General features: G+C 40.0%; 1 protein-coding gene across 1 annotated transcript in view; it reads right to left on the bottom strand.

The window, feature by feature from the left end:
- LOC104636407 (uncharacterized) overlaps positions 1-16630 on the bottom strand; it is a 202107-nt gene extending 185477 nt beyond the window's left edge. The window contains 3 exon segments of the mRNA XM_075761610.1: positions 1592-1701; positions 2363-2497; positions 16440-16630. Of these exon segments, the coding sequence (XP_075617725.1) occupies positions 1592-1701; positions 2363-2497; positions 16440-16558 (364 nt within the window). The 5' untranslated portion in view covers positions 16559-16630.
- Between the last annotated feature and the right edge of the window lie 6166 nt (positions 16631-22796).

Genomic DNA, 22796 nt, shown 5'->3' on the forward strand with positions numbered 1-22796 from the left:
TCTGTTTTGCTCGTGATGATAATTAGAGAATGACCTCTCCCTGTCCTTATCTCGACCCGTAAGTTTTTTTTTCATTGTACCTTTTCTCCCCTGTCTGATGAAAGAGGGGAGTGATAGAGCGGCTCTGGTGGGCACCTGGCCCTCAGCCAGGGTCAACCCACCACAAGTTTAACTTGAATAAAAATAAGACTAATATAATGCAGTTTAACCTGAAGATGCTTCAGAGGCAGAAGACAGTTTCTCAGGACTGAAAGCACTACTGGAATCCAGAATGAAAGAGGAGATGAACTGCTAGAGAATAATTCAGCAATGGTTAAGAAAGTGGCATACTAGAAGAAGGCATATATGTTCAAGGGAATTATAATATTTCCCTTCCTCCAATGCAGAACAGTATTTGTTCACAATAAATTAAATTCCACATGCTTGAGCCAAACTTGCAAAGAGTATCAAAAAAAGACGACTAATTCAACCACTTTGGTGCCCTAAAGAATTCAAAGCAAGTCTGCACTGCTTTTTCAGGAAGAAAAATTTATATTGCCACTGGTGCTCAAACACATTAAGTTCCTTTACACCAGAGATTAAAATACAGATTGTAAACATTTCTTTGATTTCTTACAAAAACAGGTGCACATTAAATATGTAGATTCAAGCTGAAACTAAACAGGAATACCTCTCAGGCTTGTTTTTGGCTTTTTTTTGTTTTTTTTTTTTTTAAATACAAAGAAACAACCATAAAGGCAAGCTCTCTGAGTGCATCTCTCAAGTTGGTATGAAGATTAAAAAATACATAGGAACAGATGCTAACTTTCATACAGAAAATACAATTACTGACAAAATGGTAGCAATTTACTCACTGTTTAGTTTTGTTATCTTTTACACATGCCTTGTTAACAGTGGCAGAAGTGCCTCCTTAAAATTTAAATTAAATTCCATCTCTTAGGAAGACATCCAATCATGATTAGAAGTTACTGATAGGAACAGGCTCTCATCAGGTGGAGAACCATAGAGTAGAAACACAATTGCCTCAATGGCAACAGCAGCTGTGAATAAGCCAAAACCAGTCAGCCTCTGCAATGAGTGCTACATCCAAGAAACAAGTATCTTATGGCAGATTTCTTTGCATAATTTGGGTAACAGCAATAAACAAATGCTGCCTCCCTGGAAGTGGTCAAGGCCAGGTTGGATGGGGCTTTGGACAACCTGGACTAGTGGAGGGTGTTCCTGCCCATGGCAGGGGGGTGGAACTAGATGATCTTTAAGGTCCCTTCCAACCCAAATCATTCTAGCATTCTATGAAATTTGGTTGGCCCATCAAAGCCAGGCTGGAAAAAAATTAAAATGCTGCAATAATATAATCAGAAATTCAGTTTCTATTGTTCAGACTAAAGTTAGAGATACTTGCTACTTTTAAAAATACAAAGGCTGTCATATTTAAAAAGTATCTTTCCCCATCAATAGATTACCTCTTTATAACTGGAAATCCCAGTTATAAATGACAAGAAACAAAACCCATCTTTCATAGAAGTAAGCATCAGCAGGAAAGCTTAAGGATATAATCTCTCGGTTTGTCACAGTTTTGCCATCAATTTACCGTGCAAGCAGCCAGGTTCATTGCCACGTTGGACCCATCCAGGGCAGCACTTATAGACAGTCTGACGCTCCATTCTGTACATCTGCTTGTAAACTGTGTAGTACCCAGACCTTTGAAGAGAGTAAGTTTAAGACACATAATCACAACTTCATTCCACTTATTCACATCTCATCAGTAACAAGGTGTACTCATATGTCATGTGTACTATACATTTTTTCAGCCCCTATCAGTAGTTCTTGTTAAAAATGGAGCGAGTACAGCAAAATGCATCCTGATAACATCCAGTAGCGCTAACATACTATGTCCATGTGTTTGGTGGTGAATTTGTGCTCAGGCTAATCAAAGGTGAGTAATTTTGTGTTGCATTCAATTTTGGTTTTAGCTGTTGGGGGAGGCAGATCTCCCATCAGTTCTAAGGATATGGCAGAAATAGAAGTTAAGTTTTACAAAGTAGATGCCTTGACAGCCAGACTTCACCTGAAACAGGATAAGATAGGAGTATTTTCTGGTAATATAGAATTAGTAATCTCAAGCCAGCCAAGAAGTTCATGATACACCCAAAACATTAAAAAAAAAAAAATAATCACATTTTCCACTCAGTAACAACAGACTTAAGTCTCAGCAGGACACAATATATCCGTAACTAAGTTACACATATTTCATTACACGAAATCGTTTACAACATCTTCCACAAAAAATTAAAAAAAGTTACGAAGTATTTGCACTAAGCTCAGTAACAGAATTTATTTGTAACAATAGACAATATATTACCTTCTCTCATAGCCCATACACCACCTCCTCCCTGTGCAACCTTGTTTCCACATCTTGACTGTTCGACTGAAGGCTTGAACACACGGCTGTTGGTGTCCCACCAGTGCCAGCTCAACCACTGGACAGACGTTTAGCCTTGAGGAAAGAGATACGCTTTTTTTATTTCTAGCACAAAATTTAAGTGTCTAGCAAAATTTATATATAAAGTTATACTATGTATAAGTTAGAAACAGATTTTATGTTACTATTTAAAAATACTGTAGTTCTATGACTTTTTTCACTTTGAACTGATCAAACAGCTCTCTTGCAAAAAATACAGTACCCAGAAACACCTGACAAATCATGATCCAACAAATTCAGAATGGCAAATGGTCCAGAGATGTTAATGGCACCCAGATTTCATCCATGTATTAGTTGCACAAGTCAAACACATTCCTGATGGCGATTTTTTACATGAACAACCCAGCTAGCAGAACATGATTGTACTTTGTTCCTGGAAAACGAGAGCTAAAGTGTTGGAGCAGGATTTGACTGACGACTACAGCAACCCTCTCAGAGGGGGCACTGCCCGACAAAGGATGCTGCCTCACAAGCTGAGGAGCAATGACCAAAGTGAGGGAGCCTGAGAGGTTCTTCCCACGCCAAGACCTCTAGAAGTTCCCCCACCAGGTCTTGTGCATGCAATAGCCCCTATTTCAGGTGACGTGCCAGGACGGGAATCAAAGACTTGACAAGCATAGGGACTGACCTCCACGACTTCTGCTACTGAAGAGCCAGCCTCTATACAGACACAATGAAAAACACAGCGCCTGCCTTAGAAAGCTATGTAAACTGAACAAAATATGCAACGAAATTCAGGCTCCACACAAGTCAATGGAAGCTTTACCATTGATGCAAGGGCAGATAAGATTTATCTAAACTATTGGCATAGAAAACGTATGTTCTGTAAGAGCCCCCTTTGCTATCAGTCCCCTCAGGGAAGCACATGAAATTTGTTAGAGGAAGTATCCTTGTTCTCTGTTGATTATTCCTAAAATAACAAGACCAAAATAAAAGCATTGCTTTGTAGAATGATATGTGATCTTCATCCTGCTACCTAGCCCTAGTTACAAAAATAGCAGGCAGGATTTCAGGAGGTATGGAGGGTCAAGAAAAAGGTCACATGCTGATGGTTTTGCAGATATTCTGCCAGCCCTATTCTGATTGCATTGCCCTGGTGTAAATTAGGAAATGCTGCATGCCAAAAAAAATAACTAACTGTATAAAACATGCAAAGTCTAACTAAAGCTACAAAGCTGGGGGGGGGGGGGGGGGGGGGGGGGAAGGGTGGTGGTGTCTTAAGACAGGTGCTTACTGTATCAAAAGAAATTAATTCAGTGATTTTGAGTAGTTTACAGATTGTTAACATAATAACTAAATCATCAATTCCCCAAGACAGCCTGCTTTAGCTGGTAAGACTTTGCAAATTTAAGCCTTAATGACTAAAACAGGGACCTTGTATACCCACTCTAGTAAAAAACATTCAGTAGCTGTCAGACTGGCCCGCAGACAAGTCCTTCCCCAAATTTCAGTTTGAGACCCCTCTTCAGGCTAGAGAGTAATGAAGAGAAGAACACACCAACACACTTGTTTCCTCTGTCAATCAGAGGTATGAATGTGAGCCTGGAAAACAGGAGGTGTTTTTGCGTTAAGATAGATAACTGTTCCATCATTGGTTACACTGGATATTGTTAATATTTCATTCAAGACTTACAGTGCTTTTTATCTCAGAGGCCCAAAGTACTTTACAGCTCCCTATTATGTCTGAACACCATGCAAGGTAGCCTTCCTAATAAAAAAAGGGTATCTTTCATCTGCAGGTCTTCAGGTAGTTTACAAACATCATTAAATTAAGCCTGTGTAGAAAAAGAAAATACTATAAGAGTGATCATTTGTACTGCTGAGCTAAATACTTGGAAGAGATTCTGCCTGCCTAGATCAAATCAACTCCACAATAATCCCAGTATTGTGCAGAAGACACCCAGTACTCCACAGAGGCCAGTGGTTGTGCAAAGCACACCCAGAATGGGAAATCCAGCCAGGTCTCCCCAAGGTTCTGCAGCTCCCCAGCTGAGGGAATGCTTGGACATCCACCTCGGGATAAAGAGGACCTTTGCCCAACAAGGACACTCCAGCAGAGAAACAGATCGAATTTAAAACCAAACCAGCCACCCTCCCAGGAATTCCAGCTAGCCTACATAAAGGAAGCTAGGAAAAGAAAGTCCACAACTGTATGCTCTGGTTGTCTTATCTCACCATGGAAAAAGAGTAAAAAGTACATTTGTACTAGAAAACCTTATCTTGACAGAAGTTAGGTTTCCTGAACAAGAATGCCTATCTCTCCCAAGCTTTAGAAGAACTGCTCACCTCCATCATTCTAAACCACGCTTCCAGTGGACAGCCCTCCACATTGCTCCACGTTCTTCCTCCTCCACTGCAGAGTCCATTCTCTATATTGCTCTTTATTTCCCATTGCTTGAGTTTGCCCGAGCTGCAGCTGCCAACACTGTTAAGCAAGACGGCAGACAGTAGCAGCAGTTTCAGATTGCCTTAAATTCCTCCAGAAACCGCCCTTCCTCCACATTCCCATGTCCTCTCCACTACTTAAGCAATCCTTCTCCCAGCTACCCCTGCCTCTCAAATTACCTCACCATTTATCTTATTTAGCTTAAGTTCAGAGCAATTGTTCTGAAGCCATTCTTAGCACAAAGTCTGTCGTGTGTTTCACATCCAAAGGAGGTCTTTGTATGCCCAAAATCTTGCCTGCTTTTTTTCCATTACGTCAGTTGGTCTAATAAAACCCTCGCCTTACTTAGCAACCATGCCTCACTTAGCAGGCTTTTTAAAATGACTCTCCCTCTAGTGAATAGAACATCATGTACTGATAATTCATGCATATCTCCTTTTATTAGAATTGCCTAAAACTTTCCAGATAAAGGTATATTCATACGCATCTCTCTTCCATAAATAAAAGGGAGAGGCTGACAATTGTTGTAATGATATACTGAGCCCATCCTATAAATTCTTACTCGTATGGTATTGCCATGTTTCCAGGAATACCTATATTGACTACTATGATATAGTTAATAGGAACAAACAGCACTCACCGAACAAAACAAGCCAGCATCTTAAAGTCATATGTTTATTAAGATTTATTCGAAGTAAGCCATTCCTCCTAGATGCCCTTGGGATAATTTAAAAGCAGATATCAAAACCTCTGCAACACTATAATTAAATTGCAACAATTGCATAACATATAATCCTCTGCTAGCAAAGCTGGGAAATAAAACATGCCCTCCCCAAGAATCAGCCACCTTCACAACTCCCCGCATACTGTCCACATGCCAGTTTTTAAGCCAACTCATTGCTCTGATGTTACCTATAACTTAAGAAAGCTTCTGGAACAAGACTATAACTATTGAAAATACAGCTTTGTAATTACAGGCCACCTAAGACTCACCTGAAACCTCAAGTGGATATAATGGTATATTTGGAGGAGAACTCCATTTTTATTCCCATGCCCTTTGCATTCAGAGAATATTTCTTAATGGGAGTTTAAGTGTTAAAACAAGCAAAACACAAATGTGTATTATGTTCTATGATTTGATCGATACACCAGTCCCTTAAAACCTTTTTATACTGATGCCCTCTGTTAGCCAAGGCTAACACGAAGGCTATTATTAGCTTGTCAGTCTGACTCGGGCAAGCCAGAAAGCTCTCTTAATATTTGCATTAGGAGACTGCCCTTTAAACAAAGACACCCTACACACTTCCAGCTCAAGACTTAAGATTCTAATGAAGAGATAATTAAACCAACACGAAGCGAGAGCTGCCTTGGCTAATCATATGGCTGTGATGCCTGTGAACCACTGCACAACAGGAAAAGTTCAGAGAAAATTAAAGACATCTCCAGACAAGATATAATTCACTCCTGTGTTTAGAATTTGAAAAGGGACATGTATCGTCATAAAGAAATTCAGTCAAAAAAGCACCCATAGAGGTGTATTAAATACAGAGATGGCAAACCTGGCTCAGGAAGTCCCTGAGGCTGAGGCAGTTGTTAAGGCGAAGTCTCACCGCATGCTCAGTGAGAGCTTTCCTTGTTCTCCTCACTAGCCATTTGCTGCCCGCTCCAGGAAGCGGCCATCAAGCTCAACAGACTTTGGTCTCACCCACCCAGCATTTCACAGCATTTGGACATCCTTGGATGCATCCTTGAAGTCCTCAATGAGTTCCTGCAATTGTGGTTGTTTGTCCTGAGCTGCAATTCTACATCTTTCACCTCGCTGTCGTCACCGCCAGTATCACCTCAACCGAGCTCCCCCAAGAAGGCACTGCAGCCTTCTCACAACTTGTGGCAGAGAATAGATGATAGCAACAACGTGTCTACAGTCTCCCAGGTGAGGTTCTCTGCAGTTTTATCCTTGCCCATGATGCTACAAGTCTGAGGAGGATATCAATGCAGCTACCTCTTTTATACACTCATCCAAGCATAAATAATTTTTATAGCAATAGATGGGCTCTTTTGATGAAGTGCACATGCTTTTCACAAAACAAAAAAAGACAGTTACAGGTGCAGGCCATCTGCTCGTGGGAGCAGAGAGGCAGCTTTGTGCACACACTCCTGGCATGTGTGGTTCAAAAGGGGCAAACAGAGGAGAGGAGATGAAGACAACTGCACACACAGGAGCTAGAAAGGGAACAGCTCCATTTCAAAAGGTGCATCATACCTGTGACAGGGATATTTTCTTATTCTGCTTAGCATAAGCCTAGCAGCTGGCTCTCAGAATGAGAACTAAATTAAATCTCTCATTCTATCAATCTACGTCTTTCCAGCTCAAATCAAGGAGCTAAAAGGTAGGTAGTTTTAAGGGTAGAGAAAGAGCAAACACATCAAGATATCCCTAAAGGTTTCTTTCAACAGCACAAACTTTAAGTCAAAACATTAATGAATACAAGGCAAAGAATGATTTGGCTGTCTGATTTTAGGTCTTTCCACAGAGACTAAGTGAATGACACCACCTCCTACACTAAGCCAGAAGGCTGTTAACATCTTCCTAAAAATGAGATGCTGTAGCCTGCATTGCTTCAGCTGAAGAATCTGCAGCCTGAACACTATTGATCTTCCCATGACACAGTCAATAGTTGAAACCTGTCATAAGAAGCAACTTGCCAGAATTCTATATTTTCAAAAGACTAATTGGTCCATGCTCCTTCCTTTTACGCTGTTATTAAAATTTTAGAAAAAGTATAGTCTATGCGCTTTTCCAAATTTAGTTTGAAAAGATGAAATGAGAACTTTTCTTAAGGAAACCTAGATTATAGTCCAGGCTAAAGATTCTGCTATCATGATGACAGCTAGTGGTTTTGCTCTAGAGATACACTGATGTTGATCAGGACATACTTGTATATTGCTACAATGGCTTTGGCTGGAAATTTCTCAGGCTAGAAAATAGTCTGAACCTCCTCACACTTCCAATCACCCGAACAAAACATCCCCAGTTTCTTATAAAAGAGCACTCTAGAAAGTCAGGTTGGCACAATGCAGAAACATGCTGCGTTGAAGAGAAGAGATCAGCAACGTGATGTTGTATGCAAACAGGATGTTGATTAAAAGTTTGCTATAGGTATCATCTCAAGTGGAAAGGAAAAAAAGCAAATTTCATGTGAACACAGAAAAATAAGTCACATTAGGCCACAGAAACTAAAGGTCCAAAGAACAAGGTACATATTTATATAGAAACACAGATATAGATACATTTTGTCTCTCTCTATATGTTGCTTAATAGCATAATAGCAACGATAATTCACAAAGGCTGCAATGACAGAAAAGGCTTTTCTTCCTTTTTAAACTGCCAAACTCCCCTTTCTACCCTTAATCTATTTTAAGGCTCATTTCCCCACATTTCCCAGATAAAATTAATCAGCACTACCAGAGACAATTAGGACATCCTCCTCCCTTGACCACCAATCAATCCCTGCTCTCTACTGATCCTGTATCAATATTTGTGATGTTTATATGCCCTCTGGGATAAGGACTGCAAGCACCAAGCTCATTTAGATTAGGTCTCATTATCACTACTGTTCTCTGGATCTGTGGACGAAGGTCCAGCACAGAAGACTCCCCTAACCCCACAGGTTACTAATGCACTGCTGTGTCTTATTCACATCCTCTCCCTGATTAGATGGAGCAGTTAAACAACATGAGTTCTTTCAGCCTTTGTGCACTGCATCTAGATTAAGAGCAAATCAATATGAGATGATTAATTACACACTCAGCTATTATAACAACAATAAGATTTTTAGTTCCTACTGCTATCAAAGTGCAGCGTCTGTCGTTTAGCTTCTATTTAACTATCCTCCTTCCTCCCCCAAGACAGAATAATCTATTTTGGTTAGCAAGAATAGCTGAAGATAAACATGCACATCCAGATCGTTTAACTACAATTTGCCAAGTCACATTCTTTGCATCTTAAATCAAGGAATTTTTTATTTTTTTTTTTAAATAGTGTCACATAGCCTCAGTCCCCAGCCACACCCAGTTTTAGAGTTTCTTCTACTGGCTGACCTCTGCAGGCACTAAGTGGCTGCTGCAGGATCAGGTAAGGCATCAAGTAAAGTACAGACTCGCAGGATGGCAAATGGACTATCACCACATCAACATACAGTTCTGATAACCTCCAAATACGTATCTTCCTTCGTGTTCAGGGAAGTGTGCACATTTCTTATCTGCTGTATTCAAAATAGTTGATTACCCCAGGATATGGTACTTTGGAATAAGTCTTATTTTAAACAAAAAAAAAATTCACTACCAAAATAGTACAATAATTGCAGGGACTACCTGACATTACCACCTTCTTAAATCCATTAAGGTCTTTATTGTTAGATGCCTTCCACGCACCTCCACAGATTTCTACGCTGGGGTTATTTTTAAACAAGTGACTTAAAGAACAGCATCCAGGAGAGTGTCAGCATCACTGCCAGAGACCAGGCCTGCCAAGCCTCACGCAGCACCCACAAACCCTTCTAGCAAGCAAATTGCTTTACAGACAATTTAAGGACCTTTGTCCCAATGATTCAACTCTGATTTAATTGGAAAAACATATGGAAGGTCACACATGAAGAGGCTAAGAAACAGTTTGCATGTACTCATTGGTAAGACAAAGCAAATAATTGTCCAGAATTCAGACAAAACTGAGTGTTAAGAAAGTGTGAAACTATAAGAGGAAAGCATCAAGAAGCAGCAGCCAATTCATCTATTTCTGGATGAAGTTTCACATTAACAACACCCATCTCAATTATCGTTTTACTGCAGAAGAGTGAATAATAAAAGTCACCCCAGTAAATCTGCCAGATACACACACCTGAGCTTCTTTTGGCACAGGAAGACATGATGCCAAAATATTAAAATAGAAATCACTGAAAACATGTTATACCACTTGCGTCATAAGGAGAAGCAGCTCATTTTGGTTTGCAGCAAGTGCCACATTGCTTGACAGTGAAACCAGTTAGAAAGTAGTGAAATCCTCCGTTTCAGTTTGGCAACCAGTATCTCAGCATTGTTCACCGCTTTTCCAGTGGATGTCAAGACAGTTTGGAGTTTAACAGTTCAGAGTCAAAACTTGTTTCTCAAAAGCTTACCTTTGAAGTAACATGTAATATGTGCAATAAAAGTCTCTACATGCCAATGGTTTAAGGGTTAAAATATTCCAAGTCTTTTACTCCCCTATAAATCCTTAGCGTGATACCACAGATGCAAATGCCCATTTGATTTTTTTTTTTTTTAAACATTAATCAATTTTGGTAGAGCTAAATATTTTATGAATTCTAGCCACAAAAAAACCCATGGCAACTAACAAGCATGCATTAGTGGATTAGTGTTCAACAGGGGGGCAAAAAACCAAAACAAAACAACTTCACCAAACATCTGTATCTTTCAAATTCGAAACTTTCACTGCAGTTCTATAACACCAGGAATCTGTGGGTTCTTTTTGTGCCTGTAAAAAATAAGATGGACAGGCCTTGTATCATGAAGAATACAATTACAAGAGAGAAGTTCACGTAGCTGTATTCTTCACTATTGATGATGCATCTGTCAGGAAGGTAGAATACTAGCAGTTACAAATAGAAAGATAACCACTGGAGCATTGTAAGGGTTGAGGTGTATGGAAACTCATTTCCTCTACAGGAATAGTCTTACCTGAAAGGACTAGGTCCAAAATATATAACTGTTTCATAAATTGAAATTTTTGTTGTAAAACAATACAAAGCACCTTAAAAAGCCTCCTTCTCAGGCACAGCCTGAGATATTATGATATATTTTCAGTATTGAATTAATTTGTGTACATAAAAATAGTCTGTGCATGGTGTTCTCTAAGCACCAAGTTCTACTCTGACCTACAAAGGGAAGGCTGTATTCTTTAGTAGAAATACCATACTAAACAAGAGCGTCAGCACACTCCAACCTGAATAACATTCCTCTTTTCAGACACAGGAGACCAAATATTCATTCACAGGTTAAAGGCACTGAGAGAAATAAAACTAAGTGTTCAGCTCAGCTTGTGTACACATTCTATCCAAAAGCATATGTCTTATGCAAAAGGCAAAAATCTCAAGTTTACCTCCAGAACACTTAATGACTAGTTTTTAACTAAGACCAGCATGGAATTCAAAGTATAAAACCAAGATTATGTATGTTCAGTCCATAATTTTAAAATGCTTTGATTTAGCAGTAATGAAAGGAAATTTCTTTCTTCTCAGAAATAAATTAAAAGCAATAGATTTTAGAGAGAACATAAGCAATAACAGGCTTGAATTTCAGAAGGAGGAAATCTATTAACTGTGTTCAAAGAAAGAAGGTATTTAATTGGTGAATAACACGAGTCTGCAATATGGTCTGTTAACTCTCTGAGAGCCAAAGCATTGCTTCCATCAAAGGAAATTCTGCTGACAAGTCATCCGAAGACTAGGTCTTACATTACCAGATAATCTTAACCCTCCTTACCAGGAGGTTTCATCAAATTTATTAAAACTATTCCATGTTCTCTATCATATCTAGATCATGGCATGCCTAGAACTATAATGAATAGGCAGTGTTGCACACAAGCAATGCAGAAGAAAGGAGAAGTCGAAGCAAAAAGCAGGCAGTTTTCCTAGAAATCAGAAATACTGCAAACACACAGTACATGCATGTAATAAAGGCATGCATAAATAACTAAACTATATCAACATTTCATAATGCAGCACAATTAAACCTGGAGAAATGCTAGCAAGTTCTCCTCTCTTAGGGTGCATTTCTGAAGAACAATTTAAGAACCCAAATCCCATTAGAAGTGAATGGGAACAGGGGCTTCCCTACCTTAAACTTGCAGATTTAAGACTTATATACACACAGTATATATAAACCATTGTGATTATGGGTGGCAAATTTCTAAACTTCTTGTAGATACATTATGTGATGCCTCTGATATGAAAACAGATATTTGTAAAACTGGAAAATAGTTTACAGTCAATCATGAGATTAAGTTTATCTTTGATAAATATAGTAATTTCAGGCTCTCACATTTTATGACCACATATTTTCATAGTCTTATGGCTACTTCAGAGTTTAGGAGGAAGTCTTAATCTCATTTTTCTCCTGAAGAGCAGGAAAAAATGTCATAAATCAGGAGAAGAGCTATAGCATGATGACATTCATTAAGTCTCCCATCAATGAATATACTGCAGGAGAAAAAAAAGAGCCCTTTAATTTTGAATTTAGTCTTTTAACAGATGGTAATTTTCCTCTAGAAACTCTGAAACATAGGCTTTAAGTGCAATCTCTTGAAAAATGTGATTCCATGTTACAATGTTGACCAGCATGAGCTCTATCTGGTGGCAAGATACTGTAGTGCACAGGCTAGAACAACTATTTTTTGTTCAGCATGATGTTTGCATTCACAAAGATGAGAAACATCTCAGTCTTCAACATTTATTTTTCTTCCCTAGCAAGAACAACTGGATATTAAAGTATTGGGGGGTGGGAAGGAATGGAAGAATAGGACAAGATTGCTGTAACTTATGCCAAAGCATTTAAACCATGCTCACTAAAGTCATATTACTCAAACCTCAAAGGCTGGAGGTAGCTACCATTCAAGAATACTGAGGGTTTACTGCAACCTTACAGATTCTAGGCAGACAGAACTGGGAAGAAATACTTGAGGCTTCAGCTGAAAAAAAAAATTTAGGTAAAATTCAGTAGTGTAAATCAGAATTTGGCAGTGACTCTGGGTTGCCAGCATTGCTTCAACCAAGGTTTAAAAAGACTTGATAAGAAAGACTTAATGTAAGATACAAATCTAAATACACCACAATGGCATATCAGGTCCTTGTTTTCACTATAAAAAAAGACTGCAGGTTTTAACTATCAAATCTGTGAATATATGATATCCCATTTGAAGAAGTAGAAGGAGATTCTACTACATTACTCATTTCAGCTCCAAAAACTAAACATACTTTAAGCCCTTATTTAACACTAGGCATACAAACCTTCCTCACACCTGCAAATTGACATCAATGGAGGTGAAATTACAATGTAGTGGCTAAACAGCCAATATACTGAGACAATTTCGCACCAAGAAATGATTATACAACCTACTTTTCACGTTGTTTGAGCAGTATTATGACAAAACTCCAGGCTCCAAGTTTAAGCTGTATCACCATATACTTTATAGAAGAATTTTTTTGTATTACTTTGTTGGAATGCGATGCAGAAAACATGTTCAAAGTGACACAATTTGTTCCACAGTAGCAATCAAAATTCAGATGCATCTTTTCGTATGGAAATGCTTTGTACACCAGTAGTTCATTTTGAAATACATTCTAATCCTCAAAAAAGTGGACTTCACCTTTTTAATTACACCTACTTGCCTAAAAAAATTGTTATTTGTATTACTTGGAAATATTGTCCACAACCACACCTGCCTGCAGTGAGACATGGTACAACAGTCCTGTATCTCTAACCCAATCACTGGTACAGTTAAAGGACCAAGTTTGCTGGAGTATTGCAGATGCAGAAACCATCTGAATGCTAGATTTTGCTTTTGATTTATCTGGAGGATCACAAGTAAGCCTGCAGTGCCCCATAGAATTGAAGAAGCTAAAGAACAGTTACTCAGCCAGGAATTCAGCTCTAAATCCAGGTGTTCCTTGGAATGTGACCAAATTTACTTGCCTACGTGAAAATATGCAGCTGCAACATTCGAGCAGTCAAAAAGCCTGAACGAAATTGTTTTAATGCAAGACTGCGGCTATATCCTCTAAAACCAAGTCAGACCCTTTGGATATCATCCCGGATCTGCAAAACCACAGAGCAAGGCAATGGGTTTAATTGTTGACAGGGACAAAGTTTATCTCATGACTTTTCCAAAGAAGCGCTCACTCGTGCATCACTTGGGAAGAGAAGAATCCATTCTTGAGCCATGTCTCAGTCCTTACTAGGAAAGGCAATATTTATTGTACAAAGGGGATTCCTAGCACATACTTCATAACGGCTCCTGCCTTTTGCTCTGTCCTGTATACCTATGAGCAAACATCTGTACTTCTAAAACTGGTGGTGGAATATTTCTCTAGGAAAGGATTTACCACTTTTGACAGCAACTCAAGCCTTCTACTCTGAGTTCCTATTTCTGTGCTGTCCCACAATACCCCCAGCCTTCTGTGAAGCATAATTCTGAAAGTAAACTCAATACTGATTACCACACATCACACTTATGTCATTATATACCCTAATTTTGAACTACAGAGCTCACTGCAAAGTGAGATGCTAAAAGCATGCTTGTTATGACAAGAGATAGTTAATTCCTCATTTCAAGGCCTAAATAGCATGCTTTTTGATGAAAACCATGTACTTGTTCTCTTGTCATTCCAGTGTTCACTAAAGTTCCAATACAAGATCATCAAGGGCTAATTGTCTGGAAACATAGTTGATGGAAATAGCTAGTCATCCTATAATCTGTTCTACATTTGGATGCCAAATACCAAAACCCACACAGATCACTTGCAATTTTAACTAGGAGTAAATACTCAAGTTAGCAGCAAAACAAAAACAATTACAAAGAATACCCTGTATATCCTCAGCCACCTAAGTTCTCAATCAAAACAACAACAGCAAATGCTAAAGAAAGCACTCAGCATGGTTTGTTCCAAGGGATACATTTGTTGCTCTTATCCCATTAACGGCAGATGACCAAGGTCAAAATAACAAAACAGAATTACTAAAAAAAGGTAATTCATGGAAAGTGTCCTTTAGGACATTTCACTGTTTCTTGGTGAAAGCTGTCAGGCTTACTCCTAAGGAGTAATGACTTCTTGTATTTTTCTTTACACCGAAGGTAAAGTCCCTAAATAAAGTAAATTGGGAGTAATACTTATACTTGCCCTAACTGAAGAAAAGCATTAAGAGTCATAGTAACTACAGAAATACGCCTCTTGGGAAAAGCAGCCAAGGCTCTGCCATGGGTATGGGGGTTTGGGCAGGTTTTTTTGGTTGCTGGTGATGACTCGAACCCAACAGCAATATTCTCAGAGTTTCATTTCCAGAAGGGAATGTTTCTGGTATTTCAGTGGCACTACCTTTAGAAAGGTAAAAGCAAAGAAAAATTGTTTGGAGGCAATTTGCAGTTAACACCACCTCCAGTTTCAAAAGTGCAGAATCATAGTTATTACTGATATGTCAAATGCAAATAGATTAATGTAGGCCAATGCTATTCTTCCTCATAGTAGAGTAATTGCTTATAAAGAAAGCAAGAAGCATGCCTGAAAAACACAGAGCACTTTTAAAAAAGAAAAAAGCTTTTTACCTGAAAAAGAACTTAGACTTCTCTAAACATTGTGATGGATACTTAGTGCTGTAGTGAAATGGAGTAGTGTAAACCACCTTAAAAGCGCTTCTAGTAAATACATATTTACATCATATTACATAGAAAAATCAATGAGCAATAGATTTAGAAATTTCAATTTTGTGACAGAAGAAATAACTAAACCGAAACCAAATAAAAGAAAAATTAATTATAAATGAGTGGGATGAGGTTTGTTAAATTAAAAAAAATAGGAAGAGCAAAGAGGTTAGAGATTAGGGTTTACATAGACATTTGAAAAGGCTGCTGTCAGGTTGCTTGGGGGGAGCAGGGTGGAGGGCAGGACAGACATTCCTTGAAAATGTGAGAGGAGCTTTGCAGAGAAAAGCACAAAGCATGGAACACATTTCAGAAATTTTATTTTCTATTTCAATGAGCAAAAAAATCTAACCATAATATTTTGCACATGCTGTCAGCTATTCTACTTTAGCATTTGACTAGAAAGCTACCTCTTGACAAAAATGTTACAGTGCAGTTACAACAAAGGCCATTTGTTGCTCATGCCGCGCAAAATGCCTCATAGAAACTTCCTTCTGCATAAGCACCAGCACATATACGTGTGGACCTAACTCCTTTGTGTCTGCAAATGAGCTGGGCTTACAGCTGCGCATGGATGCTTCCCATCGCCCTCACCTCTGTCTGCTCGTGGTCCCCGCTCCTCCTGGCTGGATTTCCTTTTTATTACTCTGATTTTTCTCTTACTGTTCTCCATCAGGTAAAGCTCACCGTAACCCCTCAGAAACCACGGACTAGTGCAGCTCAGCTCTGCCACCCGTTCGCTTTTTAAATGAGCAGGAAGAAACAGACTCAGTGATGCCGATGCACTCTCTGAAGCTCACTTCAGATCTCGAATCAAAGTCAAGCAAGCGATCCCGCCCGCCTTCCCCCGGGGCTGAAAGTCTCACGAGTAACCACTCAAGAATAACTCCACGGAGCAGAAACCTACGCTGCGGGGGGAACCCGGCCGAGTTAAAGGCGCACCCAGCTAAACTTTCTTTGTCGCAGAGTTCAACCGCGATCAACACCGAGCCGCATCCAGCGGGGAACAACGCGAAGAGCCGGCGGAGCGCAGGACCCTGCCCCGCCACAGACAAAGGCGGCGCGACCCCCGCCCCGGGGCTGCGACCCCCCGCCCCACTCACATGCCCCGCTGCAGCCGCGGCTCCGTCGCGCCGCTGGCCCGGGCGGCCAGTGCCCAGCACAGGTACAGGCAGAGGTACAGGCAGAGGCACGGGCACACCGGCCCCGCTCCCGCGGCCATCACCCCGCCGAGGGAAGGGAGGTGGAAGGTGGCCGGAGCTCGACGGTACCGGCGGCAGCAACACCCACCGCAACAAGCACGGCCGCCACCAGCCCTCCAAATGATTTAAAGCGGCCCCTGCCCGCCCGCGGCCCGGCCCCTGCCCGCCCCCCGCCCGCCCCCGGCCCGCCCCCGGCCGCTCCCCACGCTGCTCGGGGCCGCAGTGCTTCACGGCCGCCGGGGGTGGCTCGGTGCTCCCTGCCCTGGAGCCGGTCGCCACCGGGTCTCCGCCCGGCTCCGTCCGCGTATTTACCGCCTCATCTCGCCTCATCTCGCCTCTCCTCCTCCGCAGTGTTCTTCGGTTCCCCGGTCCAAATTCCTGCTGGGTACAACACAGAGAGGCGGAGATGAGGAGGGATTTGTTTTCACTGAATAATATATGAAGGTACACGCAACCTCACGTTTATGAGGGTTCCCAGCTCACGGAGAGCTGACCACCCCCTGCTCAGTCTCTCCTCTGCTCCAGGATGCCAAGCTGTTTGTGCTTTACCACGCGAGATGTATCTTGGCTTCTCTTTTTTCCTCTGGTCCTTCTTTGTTCTGTGTGTGACGTCCATTGCAATCACATCTGAGCACTTCAAAGAAGTAACCGTGAAAATAAATGCATTTAACATCGTGAGGGAGGGGTAACACAAGTACTGCTGAGAGTTAGTGACTGCAAGAATGTAAAGCTGGGAACTGAGGAGTAGTTTCTTAAATCCCAGAGTTGCACGCTATCCTCTAGATCATCCATCCTCTGCTCTTTCTGATCTCGCCAGACCTTCACTGCTGTCAGAAGGCAACTCCTTCCCCATTATTGGTGAGAGAAGGGAAACCAACCGACCTGGAAAGGGAACTGTGCGTAGTAGCAAATAAAAATGGGAGAAACACACCTTAAGCATTTTATGATCTGATGTAGGTCCATTACACCAGGGTCTGCCTCTCTTTAGAGACCTGTGACTAACAACCACTGGGCTGTGAATGAGCAGATGGGCCCTGAGCCAACCGATGCTAAAGAAAACTGCAATTGCCTTCCACTCCAGTGGAATGGGCTTGGTCTCAAATTGCTCCAAATTAGCTCCTGTATGAATTGGTGACAGAGAGAACTGTGTGGGTACACCAACATCCTCTCAAGTTAGGGCTCAGGCTCAGTTTTGCAGTGCATTAATTTGTCTTCCTTTCAGTCCTGTAACAAGATACACCGGCTTGTCCCTTACACACACTTTATAAACACAGTTTCCTGTATGGTTTTTATTTTCCAAGGCCTTTGCTAAAGAGGATAAATATTTACCAATCATAACAAGAAAGCTGTTTCTATACGGCCCGTTGCTTTGAAGCTTGCATTGACATGATTCCCTTGAGATTTTATCAACTGATTTCTTCATGGTAAAGAAAACATATAGCCCTTATTTGACCTTAGAGCAGATTAATTGTACTCTGAAATTTCCATTGAATGGCTAAGCCTTTCTTGCATCTGGAGTAGTTTTAACTCCGCAGGACCTTGTGTTGAGCTATTCTCATTACCTCCTGCAGAGCACATAGTTTTCTAATAATTTTATTTCTTAAACCCCAGAAAATCTTTCTTCATAAAATAATAGACCTTCATTATGTCAAGGCTGAGTGTTAATTTTGTCCTGATATGTCATCCCAGCCTGGATTATTTTCAGCATCATGGCAAAATAGCAAAGGATCTTATTGCTCAGCTGTTTTTTCCAGGAGAGGTAAACGAGTCTTTCAAAAATATTTTAATTTCTTCCATCCTAAGGAACTCAACAATAAACTGTTCAACATTGTTTTTCAAACCTGTGATCATTACAAAATTAGGCACATTTATTATACCCAGTTATTAAGAATATTTGTAAGAAGGGCGTGTTGCATGGACCAGCGACGTGTAAATGAGGAGGCGAGTATCTTACTCAGTGAAGGCCACTTAACGTATGACAACTTTGGCTGGGGGTCACCCAGCAAAATATACCTGCAGCTGAATTTTCAAGACGGAGCAGTGTAAAACGTCCTCGCAATCTGCGCAGAAAGCCTTGCAGGCCTTACTTTAGCAACTATGGCGCTGACGTTCTGAACTGAAATGTAAACCCGGTCCATGCAATGTGCCCTTCTTACAAATATTATCTGATGTTTTATCCTCAGCTGTGTTTTAACGGAGAATATCCTGCAAAGCTGTTGACTTTAATGGGATGATTCACATGAGTAAGAGTTGCAGGGAACTAGCATTTGTGAAAGCCATTCCAAAAGCCTACTGGGATAATTGATCCGACTGTGCCCAAGTCAGTTAAATCTTCAGACCTGACACAGATAATACAGAGGTAAAAGCAGACCCATTTATTCTACTTCTTACAGTGGTAACAGTGGGCTATGTCAGGAAAAAAGGGTACTGGATCCAGCATTAGTGACTTCTTTATATTCCAAATCCCTGCCACGACCAACTAGACACATGCCTACTGTCACAAAACTCATTTGCTATACAATTGTGTGTCTTTGATCTTGATACCTACAAGCCACATCACAGCCACCACCAGGCCAAGCAATGAACGTGTTGACAAAAGAGTTCCCTTCCTGATTGGTGAAAGGAGTGAATTAAATTGCATCTTGCTCTGCTAAACCACCTTTTGAACTGAGCAGTTCAGAGCACTGATTCCCTTTCGTGGCTTTGTGCAGGTGAGCTACAATCTAATCCAATTGTAGAGAATACAAATGGTCAGAAGAAAACAGCTCAGGCCTTCCATGTAGTACTGAAGGACTTTCCATGGAGTGGAAAATACATAATTTTCACTATTCTCCTCTCTTGTTGATTAGAAAATTGTTCTGACAGATTCCAGTGTAATCCAATTGTTTACAACACTGTCCAGACCATGAATTCTGCAGAAAAGTTCTCTCTCATGAAGTCCCATCTCCATTTTAAAGCATATTTCCCTCCCCATTAACATTTTAATTTTCATTTATGATTTTATCCTCCTACAAAGATCTCATGAAAGTTGTCGCATATCCCCAAGCACAAATAAGTGTGCCCACAACTTTGAGTCAGTAACACACCACCCTTTTCTATTTTCGTTTTTCTGTCTAACCCTCAATATCTCCATTCCCAGTCTTTTTAAATCGTAGCTAGTTACAGGATTTAACATTCCCTTCTGATAGAAAGACATTTTCGTGCAGAGATTGTAATTAGGAAGGCTGTGCTGTGTTCCGTTATTAGCAGGAATTGTGATTTTTGGAGTGGTGGGTTAATTGCTAATAACCATATGCAATGCTTCTCTCAAGATGTTTCCCATTACAGTAATTAACTTAGCAGCTGGGGTAACAGACATTTACCATTTGTCTTCACAGTATCCCTGATTTAGGATTGTTCCAAAAACCTATTTGGACTTTGTTTGTTCAATTCCCAGGTGTAAGATGAAAAAGAGTGGATGCTGAGAAAGGGAGATTTGGAAAGAAGTTGCAGGGATAGTACCTGTTTTCAGATGTGAACTGTCTGTCAGCGCATCCTCAGGAATTCTAAATTTTTCTTCACTAGTCTTAGTCTTTGGCCATCATTTTCATCAGCGCCAACTGGATGGAGACCATGGCAGACCAGTCTGAATCAGAGAATGTTTTTAGAAATGTATTGATTACTCTGTTGCTCAAATTAATCTGATGAATATTTAGCCTTCTTGAGGATTGATCAGTTGAAAACTGTAGAATTTATTATTGCCTAGTCATTTCCTTAACCTCAAAATCCCTGTGGTTCGTGATTTTTTTTTTCTTCATGTTTCATAGTCAACTATGCAGATATATACATTTTTAGGTAATTACTTCCTTTCTGTGTTGTCTCACTGGAGTTCCTTTCTCCACAATAAGCAGAAAGAGCTATGCTAGAATTACAGTAATATTTTCAAGTATACGGCTAATGTGAAATTTAAGAAGAAAATAAAGTTGGTCTACAAAGCCAGACCACATGACAGCAATAGCAGTTTTCTTGATTTAATTCATCAACAGAATATATTGAAAGATATATAATATCTTTCAAGATAATTTTAAAGAATTTTAGGAACACGATGGTAGATTTATCCCTTTTTTAAGATTGTTCTGGCCAAACAGAGTAAATTCTGTATGATACTGTATCAAAGAATATTTGATAATACCCCTGAAGATGCAAAGTGGCATAGCAAGGCCATTGGAAGCTTTCTCTGTTGCAATGAATTGGCATTGCTGCATTGCAATGAATGGGGGGAACACTAATTTACAGTAACTGAGGATCTAGCCTGTGCTGTTAATTATAATTATGGACTTACTTCAGGAGCTACATTTTCTAAAGCAGTTGGGTAAGACAAGAAAATTAAGTTCAAATTATTTTCTTCCACAGGAAGTAAAAGTAGTGTATAAATAAATACTTGGTGTTGCACTAGATCTTTAAAACATATAATAGCTTTCTGGCACTGCATCGTTGCCCGATATTTTTTGCTACAGCACATAATAGTAAGTTTCTGATAATAGTGCTCACAGACAGCTTTGATTATAACCACTTGTCAGGGAATGGATAACTAGGAAAATAACACCATATTCAACTGTAAAACATGCTGCCTGAAATACATTAATACAGTGATAATTTCTGCTAATAGAAGCTTCCGAACCCCATCCATTAGCTCTGAATTGAAATTCCTGCTTCATTTCTCTCTTTCTGAGCATTTCTGCCCCCTGACCCCTCTTCCATTACTTGGTAGCAACACAGCCATCCGGAGACATTAGCTGCCACAAAGGGCCGAACCCCTGCACGGAGCGTAACGACAAACTCGCTGCGTGTTTGAGCAAATCAGGCTGGGACCAGGCAACTGGGACTGGGAGCCTCATGGTGGCTCTGCCTGCAGCGGGCATTGCTTCATAAGTGCCAGTACAGGTGAGGATAAAGAAATAAATAAAATAAATAAATTGGGTCTGAGCAATTTGACCCCATAGCAGTCTCTCTAAAAGGGAAAAAATGTTCAACTAAAGTGGTTCTTTTTGATAGAACAAGTAGAAATCCATTGATATTCAAGTCAGGAGAATATTTCTGTAGGGAGCTATTACATCTGATGATTGAGAAAATAAAATGTTACCCACATTCACAATTACTTATATAAAGGCTGCTGATCTCATTTCTTAGCTTTTCTCTTTAGCATTAGTTAACCAAAACCCTAGCAAGAACATGCTATTGACAATATAATCCTAAAGTAAGTTTTATGTTGGCAGGCAATAACAACTGGGAGTACTTTTATCTATTTCTGGATTTGGGATAATGAAACTCCAATTAGTGGCTAATCTAGTGTACTTATCTACATTCAAATTAAAATCACATATTTGGGGGGGACTTGCATCTTCTCTGACCTACACAGGTCAAATAAACTTAATAGAGCTATTCCAGCCTCATCTCAATACAAAGAAAAGAATTAGGGTTTAGAAACTTCAGAGCAATCCACTATTTTGCAGAGCGGTGCAAATATTACAATTTTCTAGGAGGAAATATTTTTTTTTTATTTTATTTAACAATTCTTTTCTTAGTGATCTTCTTTAGGCCATGCTGTTACCCACCTGAAAAATCTGCAAGCAGCTGAACAAGCAAAGCATTCAAAAACTCAGCAGAGTACCTGCATGCTTCTGTGTTCAGAGAAATCAAATTTGGGGTATTCGTGATAGGAGTGTTTAAAGGTTCATCAAGTCAGGAAATACAGAGAGCCCTTTGAGACTTAGCCAACCAACCATAGGCAGACAAGCTGATAAATATTCTTGATAAATATTCTTCAAATATTCTTGATCTATCCAGAGGGTAGGAAATTTCAAAGAGTTATTCTCTAAGAAAATTGAAACAAATAAATAAAAAAAAAAAAAAAAGTGATAAAAGACGTCTGTTTCACCTAATGAATTTTTCAGGTAGTTCACAGCGTAGTTCAGTGAGTGTCACGGCTGTACCAAAGGGATGAACTCAATCACGCAAACCAGGCAATAATAACACTCCAGCAACCACTGCATGTCAAACTACAGTATTAACCAGGGCTAATACTTCAAGTGTTCTGATTTATCCTCTGGGGTAGACAGCCCCCTCCAAATTTGGTTTCTAGATGTTAAAACTAGTAACTCTCATCTACATCACTGAAAATGCAGTTGTGAAATATATCAAAGAAAAAAGTGCTCACAAGTTGAATTCTCCTCAGGGTTTCCCCGTCCCTTTGGAATTGCTCATGTATTTCAGATGTGA

The sequence above is a fragment of the Balearica regulorum genome, chromosome 9 (assembly GCF_011004875.1).
Source record: "Balearica regulorum gibbericeps isolate bBalReg1 chromosome 9, bBalReg1.pri, whole genome shotgun sequence".
NCBI lineage: Eukaryota > Metazoa > Chordata > Aves > Gruiformes > Gruidae > Balearica > Balearica regulorum.